The following is a 27,458-nucleotide window of genomic DNA, read 5'->3' as shown; positions in this document are numbered from 1 at the left end:
GACGCGCCGTCTTCCTGCTTCCTTTATTCGCGTCTTAAAGTGAATCTTGTTGATGTGAGTGCGCGCTACAGCCTCTTCCTGTTGGTGGTCGCTGAGACGGACAATTTCCAGGTAGAAAGAGGAGCGGCGCACAAGAGCTCTCTCTCTCTCTCTCTCTCTCTCTCTCTCTCTCTCTCTCTCTCTCTCTCTCTCTCTCTCTCTGTCCTGAGAAATTACAACATTCGTCCAGGGGTGAGCAGCCCTATCAATCCTCTGTTACACTATTGCAAAGAAGCTCAAGCCTTTCTCATCTTCAGTAAGTAGCCTATCTGTACAGTCGTGTAAGTTCCCTGTGCTCTCTTTCTCTCTCACTCTCTCTCGCGCGCGCTCTCTCTCTCTTATCCAGTTTAGCAACTACCGGTTCATTCTAAATAGGCGCAATGTAACCTATCACTTTATTATTCGCACTGATTGATGCTTTTAAATAGACTGCTAACGTCATTTGGAAGAACTGGGTTGTTTTTTTCAAGCAGTATCACAAAAGCGAAACAAATAGCGACGTTTGGAAGCCCTTTTTCTCCAAAAGAGGTTTCAGCTTGAGGTTTATTTATGGCTTTTTTAATATCTTAATCATTTAGTCGCTTGCGCGTATTTTGCGCGTCCATGCGGACTTTCTTTCCATGTTAAACAAGCTTAATTGCTTTCAGTTTGCATTGAGGCACTGGCTACTTGGTCTTACTTTGTAAACAGTTTACATATCTGACACACAAAAACGTTGTTTTTCGGTAATCATTGTTGTTGACGGGCGCGTCATTACGCACGGCGCAAACGTGAACGTGTTTATCACATCGTAAAAGTAGAGCGAGTAATTCATTGATGAGAGACGTTGCCGGTGTTCGGCATTGGTTTGCTTTCAGCTAGAAGACTGTGTGCAGGTGAAGACTGTTTAGCTGACAGTGTAAAACATACAGCACGTGTGATTCTTGTATATGTGTTTCCGGTTATTACACAGATTTCCACCCAGCCTACCACCAATAAAAAAAATCTTTAGTAATTATATACAAAAAAATGTACACACACACACACACACACACACACACACACACCTAGATTGATTTGATGTCAAGTGATCAAAACTTGAGGACATGTTTTAAGTCGCTTTTGCTCTTTTAAATAAACATTTATTTGGAGAACAACAAACTGATGTACTTTAGCATCCTATAAGAAGGTAACAGTGGTTTGTGCTTGTCGTATATTTATCAAGGAGTTGGCTTGCCTAAATATAATTATGATAGTGGCATCTTTCTTTTATTTTATTTATTTATTTATTTATTTATTTATTTATTTATTTATTTATTTATTGTAGCAAATGGAAACTTGAACTCTACATTTTTTTGCTTCATTATAAAATAGTTTAAAGTACCAGTGCTGTTAATACTTCATTGGGCTAAATTAATATCATAGGGATATGTCTTGTAACAAGGATTAGATATTATTTATAAATGTAATGCAACGAAGATATTATATTATTGTTTGAAATCATTTTATTTAAAAAAGAAATAATATTATTATACTTTAACTGAAAAGAAAAAACAGATTAGATAAAGTGAGCTTTTTTCTATTGTTTTCGTTGCTCCTACATAATACCGTTCAACTAAACAATAAACACTAAAATAGAAACCAGTCTTCTTGAAACGGCAAAATTCACTCAATGTTAAAAGGAAATGTATAAAAATATAGCGATGATCTACCAGGAATGTTGTGTTACACTGAAATATCTTTATTCATGCAATATTTAATTGTTCATTTTTCCCCCTCACCTGTCTCACAGGGTTCTCAAGCTGCGTCCAGCTGGCAGGCTTTTAAAATGGCGTAATACCATTTCCAGTGATGCCGGACCATGACAACACGTCCCTCTTAAGTAGACAAACCAAAAGAAGAAGAGTTGACATCGGAGTGAAAAGGACTGTAGGTACGGTGTCTGTAGCTTTCGCTCATTTAAAAACAAGCAGTTTTAGTGCCATGAATCCCCACGTAGCTGAGCAAGATGTCAACTGCTCAGTGGTGCAGCACACAGACAACGAGAAGTCTAATGTGCTTCACAAGTTGCTGAAGCGAACCAGTTCTTATGAAGACACCTTGGTGACCTTTCCTGGAGCCACCATCATCTCCCAGCTGCTGAAAAACAATTTAACCAAAAATGGGGCAAATGACTCTGACTTTCAGAGCAATGGCCTCTCCAGGACAGGTTCAGAGATCCACCAGGAGGATGTCTGCAGCTCCTCGTCACGGGGCAGCCCTCAGGAGTGTCTGTCCCCTTTCAGCAGGCCTTCTATGTCGCAATTTGACATTGATCGATTGACAGATGAGCACCTGAGGGCTAAACGTGCCAGAGTGGAGAACATAATCCGTGGGATGAGCCACTCTCCAAATATCCCCAACCACCGTATAGGTGAGTCTGAGCCTGACGGAGCACCCCAACCCCTAAGCCCTCGAGAGAGTTACAGGGAAAACAAGCGCAAGCAGAAACTACCCCAGCAGCAGCAGAGTTTCCAACAAATCATTTCTGCTCGCAAAGAGCAAAAGCACGAGGAGCGCCGTCATCTCAAGCTTCAGCTAGAGGACATGCAGAAGCAGCTCCGTCAGCTCCAAGAAAAGTTCTACCAGATTTATGATAGCACTGACTCTGAGAATGATGAGGATGGACACTTCTCAGAGGATAGCCTGCATTCTGATGGAATGGACAATCATATCTCTGACTCTGTTACGAACCGCTCAGAAAATGAGATGTCTGACCTGGATCCAGGGCATTTTTTGGACCAAGCCCAGGCACTTATTTGTGAGCAACCGATGCTGATTGAGGGAGAGAAGCCCAAACGGGACGGCTCTCGAGGAAAAGGCCATAGATCAACGTCTATGCATGCGGAAGGGAAACAACTAGCAGAAACACTGAAACAGGAACTAAACACCGCAATGACTCAGGTGGTAGACACAGTGGTAAAGGTCTTTGCAAAAACCCCATATCCACTTCCTCAGGGCTTCCCAACTGTGCAGACACCCTCTGACCGCTTCACAGGGAATCGCGAGAACCCAAATTTTCACACTACGAACCAGCGTTTACAGTGTTTTGGTGACGTCATTATTCCCAATCCCCTAAATTCATTTAGCAACATGCGAGTGCCCAGCTCAAGTGACCAAACAGAGGCCTTGCCTCTAGTGGTGAGAAAGAACTCTACAGACCAGCCTGGATCTCTATCCACACCCGTAAATCACCACCCTGGTCTTCACCCGTCACCACTATCCTCAACTATGGCCTTCAGTCCTCCATCCTTCCGACATCCTTTTCCTCTTCATATTATGGGTTATCCTTTCCAAAGCCCTCTAGGTGCCCCAAGTGGGCCTTATCCAGGCAAGGACAGGTCTTCTCCCGATTCGATGGACCTGTCTAGAGAAACCACTAGCCTACGGACCAAGATGTCATCCAACCATCTCAGCCTCCATCGTCCTATCTCGCCAACGCATCCCGGAAACCCTGAAGGCCTTTCAATATCGCTCATCAAGTCTGAATGTGGGGACCTCCAAGATATGTCTGATATCTCTCCGTATTCAGGAAGTACAATATCCTTTCGCAATAATCGCATAAATGTACTGAGCGGGTTGCTATTGTTTTAATTAATTGTTTACTGGCTATTTGCACGTTACAAATGTAAATGATAACTCTGTATAAAAAAAGATTCACTAGGATACTGAAAGATATTTTTGAAAAGACCTGCATATTATAGAGATTATATCTTGTAGCTGGTTAAAAAATGATTTCACTGGCAATTAATCTTGAAGAATTTCAATGTGTATTCAAATCCCTTGTTTATTCAGGGGATAAAAAATGAAGCGCTCTAGTTGTGGGCTTTTAAGCATGCACTATAGGGCAAAGTGCTGAAAAGCTTTGCCATGACAAACATACCTCCCATCTTCTCTGTTCTCAAATTATCATAGGGACTCACAATACCCCACCCCCTTTCATCACAGGCCATGCAAGACTTTGTACATAAATGCTCAAAGCAAATCATATTTCAAAGCCAGGAAGTAAAAGGCCAAGTGCGATCCTTTGCCAAAAGATCTTAGCATCTTGTGTTCAGAAAGATGAGAAAAGATATCCGTCAGCGAGTGGGCATTTTGTTTCAGAGAAAATATTGGAAACCCTTGTTTTCACTGTTCTTCCACCTTCATTCACATCTAGTGCTTCAGAGAATATCTGCAAATTGTTGTATTCTTTCTGATCATGAAGAGCATGCTATAGTCGAAAGCACTTGCAGCACTAATAGCTGTTGCCTGGCAGCAGGTCCTTTCTTTTCATCTTTCTCTTTTTTTTTCAGATGTGAACAGGTGTTTGCAGGTAGCTGTTTATCTTTTATCCGTTCCCTCTTTACACCCCCCCCCCCCCCCCCTTTTTTTTTTTTTTTTACCAGAAAGCTGCTAGATGTCTAACAAGCTTTGGCTATCCATTTTTATGCCGAGGAATAAACAGAGCTGACAGAATGCTCTGTACATTATTAATTACAAATTATAGATACGCTCCTTATTCCTTTCTAAAAACTGAACCTTAACACAGGATTAAACACTATGTTTATTCCCCACTGTACACAAAGCCGGTCCTGCTTGCACGGCTCTCGACGGCGACGTATCAATATTTGCGAGAAAGAAAAAAAAACAAAGAAAAAAAGAAACTTTATACAGATGTGTCTGAAGGTCTCTGATGTTTTTGTCCTGCGCAGAATGATTTTCCTTGTCATGCACCCTCTTTGCATCTCAAGACAAACAGCCTTGTTCATTTTCACTCCAAAGATTTGCATATAGAGAAAGAGAACAGCTCTGACATGGTGCGTTTGGAAGTAACAGGAGTGGGGAGTGCTGAAGTCAGTTTGCATGTCTGATGCATTTGACAAAGCTGAAGTCAGCTGTTTTCCTAACAATGATAGTTGTTAGTAGCTTATATAAATTATATATATTGAATATATGAAAGTTAAAAAAAACAACGCTCGAACCTTATCATTTCCTTTGTATTCATGATTAAAGTGGGAAGCATTTTTATTTAATCATCTATTTATCCGCTCAGGTATTAAAAAAAGAAGGCTCTGTTTACCCATGTTATTTATTTATTTATTGATTGATTGATTTATTTATTTATTTATTTATTTATTCATTTTAATAGAATGCTAGCTTGTCTAATCTTTCCTATTGACGAGCAGATGTCCAGCATTCATTTATGGATTAATCATCCCTGTGTTTTCTCCCCTTACACCTGGCAGTCAGATCAGATATCAGCAGTCATAGTCTCCGTATCAGGAAACGCCGTGAATCCGAATCCAAATATCCAGAAAAGGCTAACGACGTGCATTACGCACGACTCTGCTGCTTTTGTAGCATCTCATTTGTCTGTATATTGCGGTCACCCTCCACCCCCACACCACCGCCACCACCACCACCCTCACTCTTCCTTCATATTCATGTTTGCATTACTTCCTGACTGACCTTGCTTTGTGGCCTGGCTTGTTTTACACCGACTAGGGTAATGTTTACCTGCTATTTTGTCCCCACACATATTTACGTATCCTAGAAACTGTACGGACAACAGGATTCCTTGTAGAAAGTAGAACCGTTCAAGACATTGATGCTCTTTTTCAGATTATAATCCTCTTTTTTTAATCATATAGTGAGTGTAGTTGATAATTAAGCTTTCTTGAACAAGACAGGTGATTACATTTTAAAGTAAAGATGCTTAATTAATCTTATTATTAGAGTGTTTACAGATCGAAGGAACACGTAATAATTAAGTAAAGCCGATAAGACTGTTTCCTACTACTTGATACTCCTAATATGAGTAGTTTGTATTCTTAAACTCATTCAGCACTCCGTGATGTGTTGTCCAGAAATGCTTCGAGAAGAGGCCTTCACTGGAGGGGCTATGTCTCTCTCTCTCTCTCTCTCTCTCTCTCTCTCTCTGTCTTTTATCCTGTTCCCTAGTCTTTCACTTTGTTGTACACATTATGACAGATGGTAGAAGAGAGAAGCTAGTGCTCTTTTAGCCTTTCCTATCAGCCTAATGGAGGGAACACCTCCTCCCCTTTCCTTGTTCACAGTCTACGTCAGTTAACATGGACAGTACGATAACACTGCCCAAACAATCCCGCAATACAAACAGCATTAAGACGATTCTACCGATTCTAACCTAAAGCCGAATTCTCCGTGGCTTTACCAGTGCAACACTGACCACATCAACTAACAGTGATTCAACAATTTTGAATTGTTCATCACATAGCAGAGTCAGATCAAACCTCTTATTGACCTTGCATGGGTCCATTGATTTAGCTCAATTCACATCTTCATTCTGATAAATTATAAAGCCATTAATCTGTCAAGGGAATGGCATGGCCGACCTACATCACAGATGTGGCTAAAGCTGGCGAGACACGGGCTGTGCCAAGAACCTGTGGGGGGCAAAGAGTTATTTGGTTGTTAGGAGTGAAATGTAATGGGTAGATAGCTGTGGTTAGTGACTGTATGCCTCCTCCTGGGACTCCTCACGTTGGCCATCTGTTTATCAATCTATCTGGAACAGGCAGGGCTTGCAATCTTCAAATATATAGAGTATTTGATTCAAATAAACAGATGTTTATCGACCGGTAATGCTAAGTAAAATGATTTAAGTGATATTATGGTATGGTTTTATAGGTATGATAATATTTGTATGATAACACACTTTCCTTGACCACCAATTCAGCAAATCCAAGAAGGCTTATCCCCCAACCACTTGAAGAAAGCCAAGCTGATGTTCTTCTACACCCGCTATCCCAGCTCCAACATGCTGAAAATGTTCTTCTCCGACGTGAAGGTGAGTATATTTTTAACCACACATCGTGAGCTTTACACTTTCGATGTGTCCTGAACAGAGCCACTCTCTCTACCATCTTATTCCCAGCTAAAATAACAGAGTAGGTAACTATTGATATATTCGAGCTATGGCTGAAAGCCAATGTTTTCTCTCACATGCATTCATGGCGTGTAGAAATATAAAGATTTAATTACTATTAATAGCTATTTAATAGCATATGCCCTTTTAAAGTGTCCCAGATCACTCATTAAATGATGATGATAATGATGATGATGATGATGAGTCAGGGATGGAAAATACAGACTATAAACATGAAATAGCTGTTTTTTCTTTGCTGTCAACTGTTATATGATATAAAAAGTACACAGTAAAAAAAAAGACTAATATGACGACCTCAGTGGGAAGACAGCAAACTCTGTAACTAAAATATCGCCGATATATTGGATGAATTTTCCTTGAAGTTTATATTTTTTCAACTATATGGCTTCTGCTCTTATTATAGCGCTGGATCCATCGAATTATCATCACTGACAGTGTGCACAATTTACTGAAGCCACAAGACACTAAATGTGTGTGTGTGTGTGTGTGTGGTCAAATTAAAAAAAAACAATGCTTTGGTCAGTGTTTCCCTATAAAGTGTTAGAATGTACAGAGTTCGGAGGACAAGCTGATCAAGCACTCCATTTCCTGCAGCATTTAATTTACAAGTTAATAAATAATTTTTTGCATAAAAATTTAAATCCTCAAGATGCAGTTCTCTGCGTATCATGCTTTTTCCTTTGACATCTTCCAAAAACCTTTTCTGGACTTTTAAGTGAAGATACTATTAATTAGTAAATGAACTGTAGCATATTTTTCTGAAATAACGCTTAACGTAAAACAAAAACTTTTTGAGAACGTTAAGAATCACGTGGCTCTTCTACAGGTCATGCCTTTATTAATAAACTAATAAACATGTTAAATCTTTATAAACACTGGGAACATTTAGTACTGAGTGAGAAGTTAAGAACGAGAAACAATAGGCGGCGTGTGTTATGGATGCTAATTATATGGAATAAAGTCATAAAATCTGCATTGATGAATAAAATAATTGTATTTATCAGAGTGATGGCATACTGATAAAATTAATAATTCATTAGTCAGTCGAGCATTTCCACAAAAATACTTAATACTTAATGGAATAATAAAAAGACCACAATATCCGTACAGTGACCGTACAGTGACCGCTTCATTCAGAATGAAGTGCATGACTTAAGGATTAGAATGTGATTCAGTTTAATTGCTATCTATTTAGTCGTTCTTTTGCGTTTGCAATAGAAAGTTTTTGCTGAATTAAAAACTACAAAAAAAAAATACCCAAAGCAGACAGAGGTAGGGAAAAATATATCAAAAAAAAATAATTAAAAAATGTAACATTAAATGTAAAAAGAAAAATCTCTTTTTTCTCTGAATTTTTATTTATTTATTTATGATTTTTAAGTTTCCGTATAAATATAAACAAAAAGTTATACGGAAACGTTCGGTGTAAATGTTTAAAAAACAATAAATGTAAATGTTCTATGTAGACATTAAATGTTTCATTCTCATGCTAATTGACACTGACGAAGTGTGTGCCACCGAGAAAACACAACACCAGTAGGTTTGCCACTTTTACACCGCATCGCGCTAATTTGTGGATCTAGATTGGTGATTGGAGGAAAGAAAAAAAAGGCATTTTTGGCAATTTTTAAAAAGTCTGTGCTGCCAAGATCTTGTTTTAAAGCAAGTAAATGAAATGAAATGCAAGCATATGCTGAGGCAAAGGGAAAATCTTTATGAACTTGAATGTAATTTGTATGTGTGTTATCTCATTCTCTGAGAGCGTGGAGGCAAATCTTTAACTTCTAGTTTCAGCGTATAGGTTTGTCGTGATCATTACACCCATTTGTGCTTGTTGGACTTCCCATTCCAGATTGAATCCACTTTACTGTTGTGTAAATGCTATGTATGCTATGCTGATGGAAAGGTTTTCCACTAGACTTTTTGTCTAATTTGTGTTCATTCAGCCCCATGAGCATGAGATGAGGCCTGGGGTGCGGTCGGCGTTCCAGTTCATCCCAAAGGTGACTGTGCAGGTCACTATGGTTTCCACAAACTTTTCGTCATGTACCATATATGAGATTTGACATCTCAAGTCAAGTCAAGAAGCTTTTATTGTCAACCTTAAATAGCTGACGCAGTACATAGTGACATGGAACAAAGTTCCTTCAGGACATATTAAGGATTTGACATGCAAATATTGAGGATTTATATTAAAATAAATAAACAAATAAAAATTTAGTTAGGGTTAGCGTTAAAATCAGAGCGCAGGATTTCAATTGGTAAAGAAGTCAAATTTGACGGAACAGCATAAGACATTTTAAAATGGTTAAACAACCAAACGCTGCTTCACCTTCTGCCTTAAAAAACAGGAGTAAACTTAACTTGAAAGTGACCTTTGTTTCAACTCACAGGCAATCAAGACAATGGATTACTTAAGTTTAATTTTTGAAAATTTATAAGCTTAAGTTCAATATCGGTAGGAGTTACAGAGAAGAAATGAGGTCATAACCTGATGGGGTTATTGTGTTTTACAGGGACGCTTTTGTTTCACAGCTGAACAGGCAAAATGGAACTACAAGGTTCATTTTCAATTTATTTCAAATTACTATTTTTTTTTTTAATTCTGTAATTTCTGAAACATTTATGTTTTTCTTCAGCTAAAATTTATCATTTAAAAAAAATAGATTTAGATCCAGATTTAGACAGATTTGTAAACTTTAATTTATATGTATTACTTTAATTTATTTATTGTATGCCTTATTGTCCAGGTTTGTGGATACTGCTGGAATTTGTAAAGTATCTATCTATCTATCTATCTATCTATCTATCTATCTATCTATCTATCTATCTATCTATCTATCTGTCTGTCTGTCTGTCTGCCATCTGTCTGTCTGTTTGTCTCTCTGCCTGTCTGCCTGCCTACCTGTCTGTCAGTCTCTCTGCCTGTCTGCCTGCCTACCTGTCTGTCTGTCTGTCTGCCATCTGTCTGTCTGTCTGTCTGTCTGTCTGTCTGCCATCTGTCTGTCTGTCTGCCTGTCTGCCTGCCTGCCTGTCTGTCTGTCTGCCTGCCTGCCTGTCTGTCTGTCTGCCTGTCTGTCTATCTATCTATCTATCTATCTATCTATCTATCTATCTATCTATCTATCTATCTGTCTGTCTGTCTGCCTGTCTGTCTGCTATCTGTCTGCCTGTCTGTCAGCCTGTCTGTCTGTCTGTCTGTCTGTCTGCCTGCCTGTCTGTCTGTCTGCCTGCCTGCCTGTCTATCTATCTATCTATCTATCTATCTATCTATCTATCTATCTATCTGTCTGTCTGTCTGCCTGTCTGTCTGCTATCTGTCTGCCTGTCTGTCAGTCTGTCTGTCTGTCTGTCTGTCTATCTATCTATCTATCTATCTATCTATCTATCTATCTATCTATCTATCTATCTATCTATCTATCTGTCTGTCTGTCTGCCTGTCTGTCTGCTATCTGTCTGCCTGTCTGTCAGTCTGTCTGTCTGTCTGTCTGTCTATCTATCTATCTATCTATCTATCTATCTATCTATCTATCTATCTATCTATCTGTCTGTCTGTCTGCCTGTCTGTCTGCTATCTGTCTGCCTGTCTGTCAGTCTGTCTGTCTGTCTGTCTGTCTGTCTGTCTGCCTGCCTGTCTGTCTGTCTGTCTGTCTGCTATCTGTCTGCCTGTCTGTCAGTCTGTCTGTCTGTCTGTCTGTCTGCCTGCCTGTCTGTCTGTCTGTCTGTCTGTCTGTCTGCCTGCCTGCCTGTCTGTCTATCTATCTATCTATCTATCTATCTATCTATCTATCTATCTATCTATCTATCTACAACAGTTGTGTTTTACTGCTTATTTAGGTGGTTGCTTAGATAATTGTATCATTTAATCCCTAGTAACAATCCCTGATTCTGTCCCGTGACTGTTTGACAGGCAGGTGACCTGTACTGAGAGCTGAATGCGCTGAGTTGTCACATTGGGGCACATAGAGTTTTGGCTACACTGCAGTTTAATCCCCCAAACAATATCACTTTAGAAACCTCTCTCACTCCTCTGTAAGCTTTTCTTATACAAGTTCAGATCAGCCGACCAATGAAAAGGGTGCTCTTTTATATTCTACAACAGGTGTGTGTGTGTGTGTGAGTGTGTGTGTGTGAGTGTGTGTGTGTGTGTGTGTGTGTGTGTGTGTGTGTGTGTGTGTTCTCTCAGTGTTTCTCTTCCTCTTCTCTTCTCTCGTTTTATTTCTCAGCCGTCATCTAAAAAACATACAAAAACTTCTAGTCCAGATCACAACCTGGTGTGTTGAAATGTCTGCAATAGATTTATAATAGCTTCAATAGCCTCCATCCTGCTTGGATGATGTTTCCGGAGGTATTTGAGGCATCGTAATTAGTAACTATTCAAGAAGAAGGCAGACTTAGTGATAATTATTTAATATATTTAACTTGGTGGCACTATCTTTGCTGTGTTGAACATTTACACAGCCGAGCTGACCTGTATTTTACCCATGAGTGCACTTTAGCCTGTGTTTTCAGGGTAGCTGTGCTCACACATAGGCTAAAGTACGCTTATGAGTATCATCCAGGTTGTTTGGGGAAATTCTGCAATATTCACACATTGGCTTGTCATCCTGGTTTTTTTTTTTTTGGTTTTTTTTGGTTTTTTGTTTTTTTGGGGGGGGGTTCTGGAGCAATTTGCACATTATTGTCACAACACACACTGCACTTAAAATATTGAATGAAAGCAATTTCTATTTCATTAACAAAATCTCTGAATTCTTTTGCAACTTTTTTCAATTTCTGTTTTCATCTGAATTCATTTGAAACCATTTTTAATTTCATCCCCTTGAGTTGGTTCCGTTTGTCCAAACCACTGTGAAATTCTGCCTCTAAAACCTTGACCACTCTGTCACAAAAAGCATTTGCTTACCTCTGCATCCTCAGGGTGGAATTAAATTAATATCTTGATGAGACCGGTTCAAACGCATTACTCATTTAACTCATTTAACTCATTTTAGTAATAATTAAACCTTCCATGAATACATTTAACAATCAGAATTCTGATTAAACAGCCTTGGCGGTAAATGGTAAAATCGAACATCTCTGTTTTCTCTACAAAGTTCAACCGCTGCATCACGTCTCAGCTGATCAAGTGGTTTAGCAACTTCCGTGAGTTCTACTACATCCAGATGGAGAAGTTTGCTCGGCAGGCCATAAATGACGGCGTGACCGGTGTGGAGGAGATGAGCGTCAGTCGAGACTGTGAGCTCTTTCGCGCTCTCAACATGCACTATAACAAGGCCAACGACTTTGAGGTAAGCTCTGTGCGTTACATTGCATGTGTATGTGTGTTATTCGCCCCAATGAGCCGTTTGTTTTTAGTTATCTTTTATATAGGTCAGAGGTTCGATCGATACAGATTTACTGTAAATCAACACAATAACAATAATTATTTAAAAATGTAATGTCAAAATTTGTCTATCGCTTAGAGCTTTCTATTTCTTTGTTTCACTGACAGGACACGTGAGGTGCTTTATTTCTAGGATGGACTTTTTTGATTTTTTTGGGTTTGTTCAATTTTAGCGATCAGAAATAAAAAAAAAAAAAAAAAAAAACAATAATGTTGTTAATAATTTCAGCTAATGATGGATTTTAATTTCCACCACTGTAAGAAAATGAAATCGCAGATTCCTTTGAGTGGTTCACTATAAGATCCAGTGATGAAGTTTATAAAATAATGAGAGATATCTTTTATATTTGCTTAGCAGTCGGATGACACTGCAATGGTTTGACCTTAATAATGAATATCCACAAAACCTAGGTGTAAGAAATGGGACAGGTGGCATTTAAAATATTTTTACCTCGCACTTGCACCAAGAGTAGGTCCAAAGTGGGTTTCCAAAGTGGGGAACATCCCCTGTTGTGCTGCCCGACCCTTGTCAGCACAGGCTCCTTCATTTACGGCTACAAAAATAGCGGCTGGATAAGAATAGGAAAAGATTGACTTACGCCTAACACCAGTAGAGTACAACAGAGACAGGCACCTTATTTTTATATTACTCGCGATCATGAAAATAGGACACATAACCTGGATTATAATTTATTAATTTATTACAAACTCCTCAGCCTAAATCTTTTATATATATATATATATATATATATATATATATATATATATATATATATATATATATATGATCCTTCTCATAGATTTTTCTGTTTTCCTCCATCGTGAGCCAAATGCTTCTTTTTTCTTTACAAACTCAAGATTAATTTATAGAATTATTGAATGAGTTATTGATCGATTTATTGATATATTGTTATATGAGGATATTTTTTACTTGTACCTGCATATGAGTCATTCAGAAAGCCGATCGGACGAGTTCTGAGTTCTGATTGGACAAAAAAGGCAGCATAATGTGAGCGTACAGTACAACACACACAAATGTGTTAACAAATGTACTGAACAAAGCAATTGACAGACTCAAATGAGAAAAAGAGATTAGTTCTGTGCTGACACATAAATTGTTAAAATAATCGTGCTAAATTTCAGCGTCGTGCGACTTTTGTAGACCTTCTTTAGTGGATGGGTGACTTAAATCCACCGTATTGTGCTAGGCGGCATTCAAGTACATTAGAATTTATTTAGAGTATTTTCAATATCAATGTTGGAACTTCATTTGATCAGAAATCAACAAGGAAAACAGCTAACCTGTAGCTAAGGCTTCTAGAAATCAAATGATGATTATTTTCCATCAGTGGAACGTATACAAGCTGCAGCTGATGGTGTCTTTAGACCAACTTAAAGTACATCATTCAATAATGTGTGATCAAGGTTGTTATAAGTATTATATATATATATATATATAAATGATGTATTGAGGCCAAGCTTAACTTTAAGCCTGTCCTAGGAATAATCAACACAATACACTCTGGACAGAATCATAATTTATTCACACCTAGCGGTAATTTAGACTAGCCAGTTTACCTAGAAGCACATTTTAGGACAGTGTAAAGAAAGAGTGCATAGAACCTGAAGGAAACCATGAAGAAACCACACGCACAAGAACCAGAGCTGTGAAGCAGCAACACTACCCATGGTGCCACTTTACCACCCCTGACTTCCATCAATAAAACTAAAGAAGAAAAAAAGTCCTCAGTGTGTTACACTGTCCAGTAAGATTGCTTACAGCATGCAGGCCTGCTGTCAGATCAACATCCGAAATCCTACAATATCCCGACTGATATTTTTGTTTTAAAGCATAAAAACCTTTATTAAACACTAAAAGAAATCTATAAATAAATGCTAAAAAATATATAAGAAGATGAATCCAGCATTAAGTTTGTCATCAATTATGTACAGTATCTAATAATGAATGTATTAAATTTAAAATTTCACACACTCTGTGCTCAAACTGACCCTCATTCCCTCCATGTGTCATTTAGAGCAGGTTAAAGTCAAATGATATTAAAATTGAGCAATATAAGGAATATGCTCTGAGTCTCTGCAAACAGGAACATATGAAAGGGAGGCGTTTCCTATTTACATACACGAAGGTGGGATTTGCATGGCCGGAGAAGCAAATGCACGGCCCTGTGAATAAGACTGTTGTTGCGAGAGGAGCTGAAGTGACGAGGGAAACTGATTTGCATAGTAAGAGCAGGCGCAGCAGGTGTGCAAGCAGGTCTGTATCATAGACCACTGATTTGCTTTTCTTATTCCACCCAGTGAATTTTTTTTATCTTTAATGCAAATCAAGCAAAGCATGATGTTCTTGCCTGACATGTGAGCATTGTGTTATATACTTGTCGCTGATGTGCTACATACACTTCCTGTGTAGTGCAAAAGAACATTTTATCCTTTTATTTTTCCAACAGTCAACGCAGCCAGTCATCACTTGCAAAGTTCTGCCTTGCTTATTCCTCATGGATGCCGTGCTTATGTCTGAATTTAGTAATTTCTTTTGTAGCTTCTGCTAGAAATGTCCTGGGTCATATTTCTGAGTTTAACTGTTTCTTGTCTATTTCATCCTCTGTCTATTGCATCCTTTTTGAGGACGCATTGCGTACCTCATTTGTAACTACAGATATAAGTGCTACTGCTACAAATAAACTGCTTGTCTTTGATTTGTATTGCATAACAAATACCAATCAGACATAACTTTAAAAGTGCCTGCTTATATTGTGTAGATCCTCCAAAAACTCTGACCTGTCAAGGCACCATGAACTCCACAAGACTTCTGAAGGTGGGCTGTGGTATTTATCACCAAGATGTTAGACGAAGATCCTTTAAGTAATGTAAGTTGCCAGGTGGGGCCTCTGTGGATTGGATTTGTTTGTCCAGAACATCCCACAGCTGCTTGATCGGAATGAGCTCTGGGGAATTTGGAGGCCAAGTCAACACCTTGAACTTTGTGTCATGCTCCTTAAACCGTTCCTGCTCCACCTCGCAACTTACAGGACTTAAAGGATCTCCTGCTAACGTCTTATTGCCAGATACCACAGCAGGCTTTCAGAAGTCCATGTGTCACCGGGTCAGAGCTGTTTTGGCAGCACAAGGGGGACCTACACAATATCACACAGAAGGTTTTAATGTTATGGCTGATCAGTATCCATTGTATCTTCGTAATCAGTGTGGATCCTACAAGACCAAACAGAAGAAAAGTCACACAAGAGTGAGCTTTATACTTATAAGAGATAACATAGAGCTGTAAGGCAACCCTTATCAGTTCCTGGGTTGTGTTGCCAGATTTCATCAAAATCCCCTACCTTAGTACAAATCAGAATGTTCACAAAAGACTTGAGTCTCTAGTCCAAAATGCTCTGGTAAAGGTAAAGGTCTACATGTGTTTCTTCGTTTTCTCCATCATTTTTTTCGAAGCAATGGTGGAATTTAGTAGGAACATGGCAACCCGGTTTGCGGAACTTAAAGAGCATTAAAACAGATGAGAGTACTTGGGAATGTATTTCTTTTTCATCAGTGGCTTACTCTATTGCCTCCTAAACACTGACTTCCAGCTTTATGAAAGAAACCGATCCTTGTCCGGCAAAACTTCCTAATCATTTTGGATCGTATCAAATCCCGAAACTGGAGTAAAGCTAATGAAATATTATAAGCTGGCTTTTCTTGCTCTGTTCGTCACATTTGACAGAAGATGATTCCACCTGAACATCTGAGGTATTCCAGATGTTTTTAAAATTTGTAATATTCTTCCAATTGATATTTGTGTTCATAATTTATAAATGAAAATTGCTTCTTTTTCCAACACCAATGTTTTGCAGCGTTTCCAGTGCATAGTGAGAGGGTTCACAATGAGAAAAGACTTACACCCATGTAATGCCATTGTGTTACACCCCAATAAGATTTCTTGTTAACTTGAAGAAATCTGTATTTATCATGCTGGAAGGTAATGAATTCTTTCCTTCTTGAAATGTTTTTCTCTGGTTTCATGCCAAGATAGATTAGTATTTGGAGCTAGCTATGATTCCTAGACTAGAGCCACAGTTCCTGCTGAAGAGAAGTAGCTTCTCAGAGCATGATGCTGCCACCACCATGCTTCACTGTGGGTACAGTTGTCTAGTATGTGTGCCAAACAGATCATAACCCATTTTGACACATGGTTTGGGAGTGATTTGTGCAGGCTTGTATGTTTTTTTATTTTGTGAGAAAGGGCTCCTGTGTAGCCAGATTCTGTAGGCCAGACATAAAAAAATAGTAAAAAATTACTGTTGCAGATAGTGACCAGTAATTGGCAGATAATAGGTCTCCTTTTCTGCCGTATGTAACGTTCCACTGTAAAGTTAAGTCAAAACTCATTATCTGCTAGCAGAACGTAAAAACTAAAGTGCAAAACTAAAAAATGCTGCTTGCATCAAAGAATGGGAAGAAACTCCTGAAGAAACTGCAGATCCTTTTACTGAATGAAGGAAGTCAATTATAACTTAACTGAGACTTTTAATTTGTAATAATTATGTCCAAGTATATGTGTTTGTGTGTACACTATATCATACCATACATATATAAAATTTGTAATATTTGATTGAGGAAAGATCTTTCATCATTTCTTCATTTCACTTCACAGTTCAGCTTTGTTAGTCAAAATGGTGTTTTCAGGCCAGACAGCTGAGCTCTCTGATTCTCAAGGAACAGCTTTCACACTTGCTGTATCACATCACAAGCACTATTCAACAGCTCCAGGAGCACCGGGGTCCTAAGGCCCCACTGGAATAAGCAGACATTTTCATGACAGATCTTGGGAAGGTCTAGTTTTTCACCTAGAAAATAGTTCAAGGCTTCTTCTGTCAAAGCCTGTTGAGTGTATCCCCCTTTTCTTCTTTCAGTTCTTCCCTCATTCACTTCCCTCCCCCAAACTAGTCTGAAGTGGGCAAAGAAGGGTCTGTTTCCCTCACTCTCGTTCTTTCTCTCTGTGAACTTTATGCCTAAAAAAAAAGACTTGGTAGCTGTATCCCAATAGCAGATGCACACAAGTCTCACGTTACAATTAATGAATATTTCTCTGTATTTCCTTTTTTTTTTTAAACTGTACACTATTTGCACATAAATGTCTTTCAGTGGTCCTATCTTACCACCATAAAATTATAAATTATTACGTGTGAGCAACAGACGCTTCATGTCAGTCGTCCTCTTGACTGGTTTGGCCTTAATAATTAACTGTCTATGTAAAAAATAAATTGACTATTTTAAAAGTTATTCCTGTATTGATAGTTGATTGATATACAGATGTCCATCATTGAACCTTATTCTGGAACAGGGTCAAAAGGATAAGAATATAGTGGTACCACTGCCATCAGATTCTGGTCTACATAATCCTAGAAGATTCTATGCAACACGATTATATGATAAAGATAATATTATATATCAATAGATACAGGCTTCTTTCTTAGGTTAGCTGTCAGAAACATTTTTTTAAATGAAAATGCGCCAAGTTTTCCGGATCTTGTTGAGAAAGCTGATTACTGGGATTTTGTGATCCCCTCTGATACAGTATAAACACTTATCTTGCTGTGTTCTGGTGAATCAGTTCCTAATTTAGTTTGTTTCAGATAGATATCTCCTATAACCAGAAAAGAATTTCAAACTGTTTATTTCCTCTTCCACCATCCTCATTATTCCCCACTGTTTTTGTATCCTTCTGAATCTTGTACCTTGTCCACAAGTCATTCAAAAAGCTAGGCACATTCTGTATAAATACAATCACACCACAAGCCAGCCGTGTGCATAAGGTTCCAAACAAAAGTGGTGTGGAGTACAGCAGTGTCAGTGTTTACCATGAAGTCCCAGCAAGAACGTGCTGATGACCCCATCCACCAGCTGAACATACATAAACAGAAAGCACCATGAACGCTATCAGTTAAACTACATATTTAAAAGACAACGTAGTTCCCAGACTCATCCCAGATTTCATTCCTTGTACGAAACTCAGTTTAAACAAATTTCTAACTAGATTGAATGAATGATATAGTGTGTGAGAAATGAACGCAAACCAATTACGTTGTAAAATTTCACAAAAAAGGTTGCAACTATAAATATAGCATTAAATTTACATAATTTAAATATGCATGCTAGAATAGTACAATAGATACTATAGACTATAGTAGAATAGACGTCGTGGGTTTGAGTCGCAGCCCAGCTGTCAGCTCGGTGCTTTGATTTTATTCAGGATTTTGAAAATATGTGATCCAATCATGTTGGATGTCCAAATATTAATTGTGTCAATGTTACACAGGTCAAACAAGTGGAAATTACGTACGCATTTGAATTAAGTAAGTGCAATAAGATGTATATGATTCATGGTTTTGGCCTTCCTTAATACTGCGATATCAGTGCAACAGTATCTAATTGGGTTGGCTCATGTGCTTTATATCAGATATGTTAGAACACTGTATTGGTTTATTTGCTTGTTTAAGTCTATGTTTATATTCATTATGCATTTTGCATTTGTTTTGACAACTGAAACTGAATTACGATCCAAAGGTTCAAAGACTTTCAACCTCAATATTTCACACATTTAATGTTACTATCTATTACCTGGGCTAAGTAGGTTTAGAGTATCAACGTTCTTTCCATAAGCCGTGATTTCCAAATAATAGCTAGACTTTTTTCAGACTTTTTTATATGCTATATCGGATTTTCAGTGACTCAAAAGTTTACATAGACCTTGCTAGAGTTTGTTGCTACCGTCCATTGTATTGTCTCAGGCATGCTTTTTCAGTTCAGTCCATACATTTTTTATGTTCCTTTTCCACAACATGATGCTGCCATCCCCATGTTCCCTGTTGTTCTCTTGGGGATCAAATTAAACTTTTGTATTTGTCTGGTTCCAAGATTTTTATATTTGCATACATTTGTTTGTACAAAAGGTCCGTTGCTGCTTTAGACTTTTAAAGATCCAGAACTTTCCGACATCTTGCCTGAATTTTTTAGCTTTTCCTAAGACATCAAGGACAAAATAGCACACACATTAGCAAGCCAGAAGGCTTTTCTCTTTCTACTATTTCTGCAAAAAAAATGTATAATGGTATTAGTTCAGTCAGATAACAGCAAAATATATTGCTTTATGTGCTTTATTTCAGATATAGACAAATACCGAAGATTATCTATCAAATTAAAACGGAAGACATTAAATGAACACAATTTAGGCCAACTCATAGACTCTGTATTAGTGGAGAGAAACACAATCCTAGTTTGTGTAGGAAATATGCAGTCTGTATAACCCTGGAAGAGAAAGCAGAGTCGCCTCCTTTAATAATTAACCCCGGTTGGGTAAACCATTGGGAAAAAATGGAAAAACTCGGACACACGAGGACGTGAGAGAGAAAGAGGAAAGGAAAGAATGACACAGGTAAGATGTAGGTGATACATACAAATAATAGCCAGAAAGACCTCTTAGTCTATCTATCTATCTATCTATCTATCTATCTATCTATCTATCTATCTATCTATCTGTCTATCTATCTATCTATCTATCTATCTATCTATCTATCTATCTATCTATCTATCCAAGCTAAATGAGTGGGTGTCAAAATAAGTGATTAGGTCATCTGGAGCTAGAATAAAACACACACTTTATTCTACATTACTCCTCACAGCCACTGACTATGCAGTCCATGGTTTGTCTGACTGTCTGTTATTGGGAGTTGAAGTCCCTAATCGATCAGTATTTACTCAGTAAACAGAGGGACTTGGGAACGGTGGGGTTTGTTTAGAGAGACCAAGCATACTCAGAAGGTGAACGAATACACAGGGAAGTGCCGGGGCCACCCGTCTCACCCCGTCCCGCTGTACTTTATCCCAGACCCTTCCCCCAGCTTCTCATCTTGCATGTCTCAGCGGAGTGGTGATAGAACACACTGCTTTTCATAAGGTGGCCTCTGTGTCCTCTTATCAGTGGCAGCTGCAAAGCCGATATCTTTGCACTGCCAAAGAAGTGATCAGACAGAAGGACAAGCGGTATTCTAGTGCTGTAAACCCGCCCGCTCCACCCCAGATTTCACAGATCTGCAACAGCCAAATGAGTTGAACTGGAGCAGTCGAGCTAAGAGTGAAAAGGAGCATGAAAAATACCACACAGACAGAACAGTCGGTCAGACTGCGTGACTAATACACAGGGTACAATGTGCTCTGTGGTTCCTGTTAGGGACAATTAACTCCAATACTCGGAGACCTTGATGGCGACCTGTTTAACCTGCACCTTCATGTATTTTGCTTTTTTAAATTCAGGTGACTCACGGTCATAAAGAGGGAGGATGGAATACTAACGTGAACTTGCCTGGTGCACAATTTATCTTTAGAGCAAGAGAGGTCACGTAGGCTTATTCCACACAATGGCTATAACAAAAGCACAACAGCTGATGTGTGAGAGGCGAGGAGGTGACAAAACAGTTAAAGAATGCTGCTGGCTAGAGGCTTGCAATCAGCAGATGTAGACAAAGGGTTTTGTGACAAGAATAACGCTCTCTCCCTCCCTCTCTCCCTCTCTCTCTCTCTCTCTCTCTCTCCCTTCTTCCAAGGCAGGCAGTCAAGGGGCTCAAAGAAAAAAAAACAGTACTCATTTCTCCTTGACATTGTCTTCTGTTTGCAGCATTTGTCTGCCATTTTACAGCAGAAAACTTTATTTTTATAGCTAAATTCAACACATACGATTCAAAGAAAGTTTTACTCGGTTGGCAAGGAGGCCATTTATTTTATTTAGCCATTTAAGTCACTATAATATTACAGTTGCTGTGGTCACGTCCGTGCCCTGAAAACTAGCCTGTGTCTAATTACTTTTTGTACATAATCATTAGTTATTTTTGGTATTTGTTTATCAATTTAAATTTATTGCATTTAGCAGACACCCTTATAAAGAGTGACTTGCAATTTATAAGTGTAAGTGGCAGCTTACACGTTTTGTTCGTGTCTGAACAGGTTTTAGTTTGCAGCGCTATATATTCTTGGTATTTTTGTGACCGTCTGCACAGGCAGTGACTAGGCACAGGGTGGCACAATTGTACAAAGTGGTTTGGTTAAAAAAATGAATGGCTACCAACAGGTATGCTATGAGGTGTGTGTGTGTGTGTTTGAGATAGAGAGAGTTAATGATCTAATCTGTGGCTCAGTTTCCTTCTAAGCACCAAGCAAGTGTGTGATGTGTAACATTGTGATTTTAAACAAAAGCTTAGTAAATGGAAAGAGAGACTGTGAAGTCGTGATGGATGTGTTGGGTATTTAAAGTTTATGCACAAGCATCAGAAGACATGTGAAATAAAAGCCTGAGAAAAGATGTGAAAAGCACATCAGAAACATGTTCAGTGTGAATTGTTTTTAAAGCATACAGAGACAAAGGTACTGAGGGAATTGCAGCGTGCAAAGGAAAAAGAGAGATTGTGGTGAAATAAATGTTTAAAAGAACGTGTGTCATAAAAACTATCACAAATGTTGATGTATTCTTGTGCACTGTTGCGGTATATGTGAGTCTCTTTGACCGTCATACTAAGCTCAAAATTTCTACCAAGTCAACATTTACTGTAGAGTTATTTGCCACGGCTAAAATAAATACAGTTGCATTTTGTCAGTAGTTGGGAAAAATGCAATCAAACAGAGAGAGTAAGTTTTTTTTATTTATGTAAGACTTCTTTGGATTCACTCTAAAAAGGTACTGAAATACATGACATACGGCTAAGTACGGTAACCCATACTCAGAATTTGTTCTCTGCATTTAACCCATCCAAAGTGCACACACACAGCAGTGAACACACACACCGTAAACACACACCCGGAGCAGTGGGCAGCCATTTATGCTGCGGCGCCCGGGGAGCAGTTTGGGGGGGTTTGATGCCTTGCTCAAGGGCACCTCAGTCGTGGTATTGGGCCCGAGACTCGAACCCACAACCTTAGGGTTAGGAGTCACACTCTCTAACCATTAGGCCATGACTTCCCCCAATACTGAATAGTTTGATACAAGACAGGCAAATTGTGTATTTCCGTAAAATAAAAAGCCTAAATCGGTCTTTATGTAGTTCTCGTGACAACTTTACATGGTATCTGAGGTTCAAGATGGTGCGGATGAGTCCAGAAACATGGTTGTTCATGCTACTCTGTTCATCTATCTGTTAATGAATGGGTGTGAAGTTATACATAAAAAGTCCAAATAATATAATCGTCCACTGATCATTTGCATGGATTGTGTCAATTCTGTGTATATGGATTACAATGCTGAGTTCAATTAGTTTGTTTTTCTATATTTACAGCGTCTAGTCTATAATAATCCCCAATCCCAAGTGATTTACAGAAGTACTTTGTTGTCTCTGTTAAAAAAATGCCATCCTCATGCTAGTTCACGGAATACCGCTGAGAAGATTTTCAAATTCAATCATCGAATTTTATTGCTATTAATTAAAGACTATGCAACATAATAATTATGATAAATGTTGCCAAATAAACAGAGGAAGGTCTGTTTTGTCTGTGCCTAGTCCTAAGCTGTAAACAAATGCCTCAGCTGAAGATTTAGTGCATACCAAAAAAAAAAAAGATGTTTAAAGACCAGCATGATTTTTTTTTTCGGCAGATGAAAGCTTATGATAGAGCTTTACTCTGCTCCATCCCCATTTTATGTGACATTCATTTATCAGCCAAGAATGTTTGGCATCCCTCTGCCTACAAGAGCTGTCCCAGTGACCACTAACCTTGGTATGTCCTGACACTCATGATGAGTGTCTGCAGAACACAGTAGGCAAGCTGGCTGCTATGTCAAGTCTTTATTGTGTACTGCCAAGGATGGGGACAGTCGGTATAATCAAACAAAGGACCCTGAATCTTATCAATGGAGAAGGAAATAGAGAACAATCTCTTTCCTTTCGTTGTTTAGTCCCCATATAATCCACATGACACAGGAGAACCCAAGAGAGGAGCTTGGAAAATATGAAGTAATTGCAATAGCTCATTTGATGTCCATGAATCACTCACAGCTCATCCAAAATGAGATGACCAAAATAAAGATACTGAAGATGGATGGATGGTGGATGGATAGATGGATGGATGGATGGATGGATCTCTTTATAAAGGCAAGAGATGTAGTTAAGTACAAATTATCGATATGTGCACCATATCAACAAAAGACATATTACTTACTATAAATACCCAAGTCACCAATCCTTTGGTTACTATAACCTACTCTGCAAAATGAAAATTGGCAGAACTGGTTCCAACTGATCGGGAACACTGGCTGTTATGGTGGGCTACTGGTATCTCAGTGGTTATAAATTATGTTGGGCTACTGTCCATACAGCAGCATTGCTGAGCTGCCACTATTGAGCTCTTGAGTTGCACTGGATTAAAAATGGATTTAAAATAAGTTAAATCTGATGTTTTATTCAGCCTAGATAACTTATAACTAACCAGGCCAACTGGGAAGCTGATTGGAGGTTGATAATGACCTTCCAGAATATGGGGAAGTATGTGTTAGGTTCAGTATAGACCCGCTGGAGACGCACACCTTTCAGCGGTGCAGACCACAGTCGCACTGGGATTCCAGTCAATTTGTAGTTATAACCTGTCACCCAGTAAGCTAACCTCTGGTTGGACAGAGGAGCACCCTGTGTCATTGCAGTGAGACAAATGAATAACTGGTGTGATAAATGAATAGCTGCATTTGGTTCAGTACCCAAAGGCACATACTGCACACAGTATGGAATGTTCTGCATAGAATACAGCAAGGCCAGTTGCTTGATAAATGAATAGCTGCCGTTTGGTTCAAATAGCAACGTAAGGCACATACTGTACACATTAGGGAATGTTTTGCAGATTGACTTTTATAAAATGCTGCAAAGCCAATTGCCTGATGAATGAATAGCCATTGTGTGCTTCAAATGTACCATAAGATACAAACTGCACACGTTAAGGAAGCTTTGGCAGATTGACTTTTATTGAACTCTGTGAGGTCAATTGCATGGTTTACAGATTTGGGATGCATAAGCATCAGTCAAGGATATAAGAACAAATTCAGGAGCCCATGAGACTACTGCATCTTGTCCCATTGGGCTGTTTAGTTCCACCAGTGAGTACCACACTCAACAGTGTAGTGATTTGGTCCATCTGTGCCTCTGGATGCTAGAATCACTCACCAGAATCATCACAAGAATCTGGCTCAGTGGTGTAGTGTGAGTTATGGTGAGTAAATCCACTTGACAATACAAGAGGCATATAACAACAGGTCCGTTGTTTAACATAGAGTTGGCAATGTGAAAGAACTGTGCCAAGGGAGACCATGCCTGCTAGTGGAATAATAAGCAAGTGGCATACTGAACAACACAAGAGTTACTTACTTACTTGCAGACACTGCAGAAATGATGCTAAGAAACATAAACGGAGTTACTTTGATAAGCCCTAAATGGTGATGTCTAAACAACTGTGTCAGAATATCTCCAAACAGCACGTCTTGTGGAGTTTTCCCAGTGTATTACCAGAAGTTAGTACCTGCCAAAAGTAGTCCTAGGAAGGACAGCTGAGATGAAACATTGACAGGGCAAGCAGATGAACGCAGTGTGATGTACAAGGAAATGTCTGCTGTGAAACCTTTGATCCTAGCATTCATGTGGATGTACTTCATACTTAAATACTGTTGCAGTAGACTGAGTAGGTACAACACTTCATGGCAACTGTATTCCTTAATGGCACTGACTTCTTTCAGCAGGGTAATGACCCCTGCCATACTATTCAAGCTGTTGACTTGGCTTCCAAATTTACCAGATCAAGCATCCCTGGGATGTGCTGGACAAACAATACCAATCCATGGTATCTGGCACCAAACCACTACATTGCAGATCTTTAAAAGTTCAACTTAAGTTGTGTGGACTTAAAGGATCTGCTGTTATGGCTTGGTGCCTGATACCACAGAGACCAAAGTTACCATATCACAAACTAAGAATTGTTACTTGGTTCCACATCCTTGCATCCTGATGTTTGGAAACCATAGATATTAACAGATGCTATTTTTTTTTACTGTGCCAGGCCTTTATTGTAGCTGTCTTAAGGTGTTTTGCACTCGGTTTTGCTTATAACATGTGAAATCCATGCTTAATTGCATTCAGATCAGATTACTGACATAAGCAAAATATAATTTTAGTATAGGCTTATGCTAGTGACATCTGTGTATTTCTTGCACCAAATACTGCACCAAAAGTACTGTTGGCCAACATTTACTCAAATTGTCTCAACTATTATGGAAACCACTAACAGATTTGAACTTTTCCTAAAAAAGTTTTCTAGGTGGCTTTCTAAATAGATATTTGTTCATTATAGCATCCCAGAGAACATTATTAAAGATTCCAAGTATGCATCAATGCTATGCTAGATGGTGAAATATTTGAAGTTATATACAACGCACAACTTTATGTAAAAGGTCATTTAAAAATAATAGCTAAGGGAGATTTATTTCAGCTATTATTTTCTGTATCAGATTTTCAATGAATTAAACATTTTTGGACGTTATTTGCTGGAAGTTAACGGCTGATCTCCATAGATTTTCCCATGATATTGATTACAAAAAGACATCTCTCAAGGTAGCGAACACAGCAACTGGTGCGCTTCAATTTAACTCCTAATTGTGATAATTGGCCAATCAGAAGTCTTTAAAAGTTTCTGGAATCTTCCTGACAGTCAGTTTCATATCTAAACATTTAAATTCTGATATAGTGAAATGTAAATGTAAATCTGACCCTAAATGATTGTTTTAAAATGACCTCTGATGTCAACAGTGTAGAGGCCATAATTGACTTGGCGAAAGAAATCTGTGGTAACATGAACTTCAACTGTGAGTGTAATCCAGTTAAGTTAATTGAATATATATTGATGTATTAAATATATTACTCACTCACTCACTCATTTTCTACCGCTTATCCGAACTACCTCGGGTCACGGGGAGCCTGTGCCTATCTCAGGCGTCATCAGGCATCAAGGCAGGATACACCCTGTACGGAGTGGCAACCCATCGCAGGGCACACACACACACACACACACTCTCATTCACTCACACACTCACACAAAACACAAAACACTAAAACATTTTGCATTTGTTTTAGTGTTTAAAAAGAACTGGATTATTAGTACAAAGTGTATTGTATCTATAAACTGGGAGAAAGTGTGGCTGGGTCCACAAAAGCAATCCAGAAAGTTAAATTCTACACCTAACTCAAGAGTTTGTGATACATTTAGCTCAACACTTGTTCTGCTATATTCTGACCCAGCACTAGGTTACATAAATGACCCAAACTGGAGCAATACTACTTACTTCTCAGGATGTTGTCTCTCTTGCCTTATTTGGGATGTTATTCAACTTTGCTTTGGTTACGTGGGGCATGGAATTGAAACTTAATGTATTTATTAAATGTCATTGTCTCCTTGTCTCCTTGTGTATCAGCAGGTTCCGGAACGATTTCTGGAAGTGGCACAGATCACATTACGGGAGTTTTTCAATGCTATTGTGGCAGGCAAAGATGTTGATCCTTCCTGGAAGAAGGCCATATACAAGGTCATCTGCAAGCTGGACAGTGAGGTCCCAGAGATTTTCAAATCTCCCAACTGCCTGCAGGAGCTCTTGCATGACTAATAACTGGCATTGCCTAGTACTTAACAACGTCACTCTCCCCCAGATCTGTATGAAAATGTAAGGTAGCATTTTTAAATTTTTAAATTCCAGCTACTTTGTTGGCTGTTTGTGCTTCTTTGTCTAAAAAAAAAAGTCTGATAGTTTTGACTGCATTAATCTTAGTCAACTCCTTGCTACTGTCTGTATAAAGGGCGTTGCTATATTTACCACAAGATGGTAACTAATAGATGGTACCCAAGAAATTCCTTCATTTTTTGGGCATTTTGTTAATGGTTTGTTTCATGCCAGGATGTTTGCAATGTGTGATTAAATTTTTAGCTGTATAGATGTGATTATTATTTATGAATAATATAATTATTAATATTAATGTTATTAATGCTTGCGAAAACACTTGTGGTATTCTTGTTTCT

General features: G+C 38.6%; 1 protein-coding gene across 4 annotated transcripts; it reads left to right on the top strand.

Moving 5' to 3' along the window:
• Window positions 1-27,458, top strand: prox1a (prospero homeobox 1a). Of its 4 annotated transcripts, none has more exons than XM_060880373.1 (7): window positions 1-295; window positions 1,811-3,599; window positions 6,763-6,868; window positions 8,914-8,970; window positions 9,484-9,528; window positions 12,064-12,258; window positions 26,860-27,458. In XM_060880373.1, exons 2-7 carry the CDS (start codon window positions 1,870-1,872, stop codon window positions 27,046-27,048), a joined length of 2,322 nt encoding a protein of 773 aa, XP_060736356.1. In that variant the 5' UTR covers window positions 1-295; window positions 1,811-1,869; the 3' UTR covers window positions 27,049-27,458. The 4 variants fall into 4 exon arrangements, with proteins under 4 accessions (XP_060736356.1, XP_060736358.1, XP_060736357.1 ...); XM_060880374.1 differs by having other exon boundaries at window positions 4-295; window positions 26,863-27,458; XM_060880375.1 differs by lacking the exons at window positions 8,914-8,970; window positions 9,484-9,528 and having other exon boundaries at window positions 3-295.

The sequence above is a fragment of the Tachysurus vachellii genome, chromosome 10 (genome assembly GCF_030014155.1).
Source record: "Tachysurus vachellii isolate PV-2020 chromosome 10, HZAU_Pvac_v1, whole genome shotgun sequence".
Classification (NCBI taxonomy): Eukaryota; Metazoa; Chordata; class Actinopteri; order Siluriformes; family Bagridae; genus Tachysurus; species Tachysurus vachellii.
Note: the sequence above shows the minus strand (reverse complement) of the source record. Positions and strands in the feature narration are given on the sequence as shown.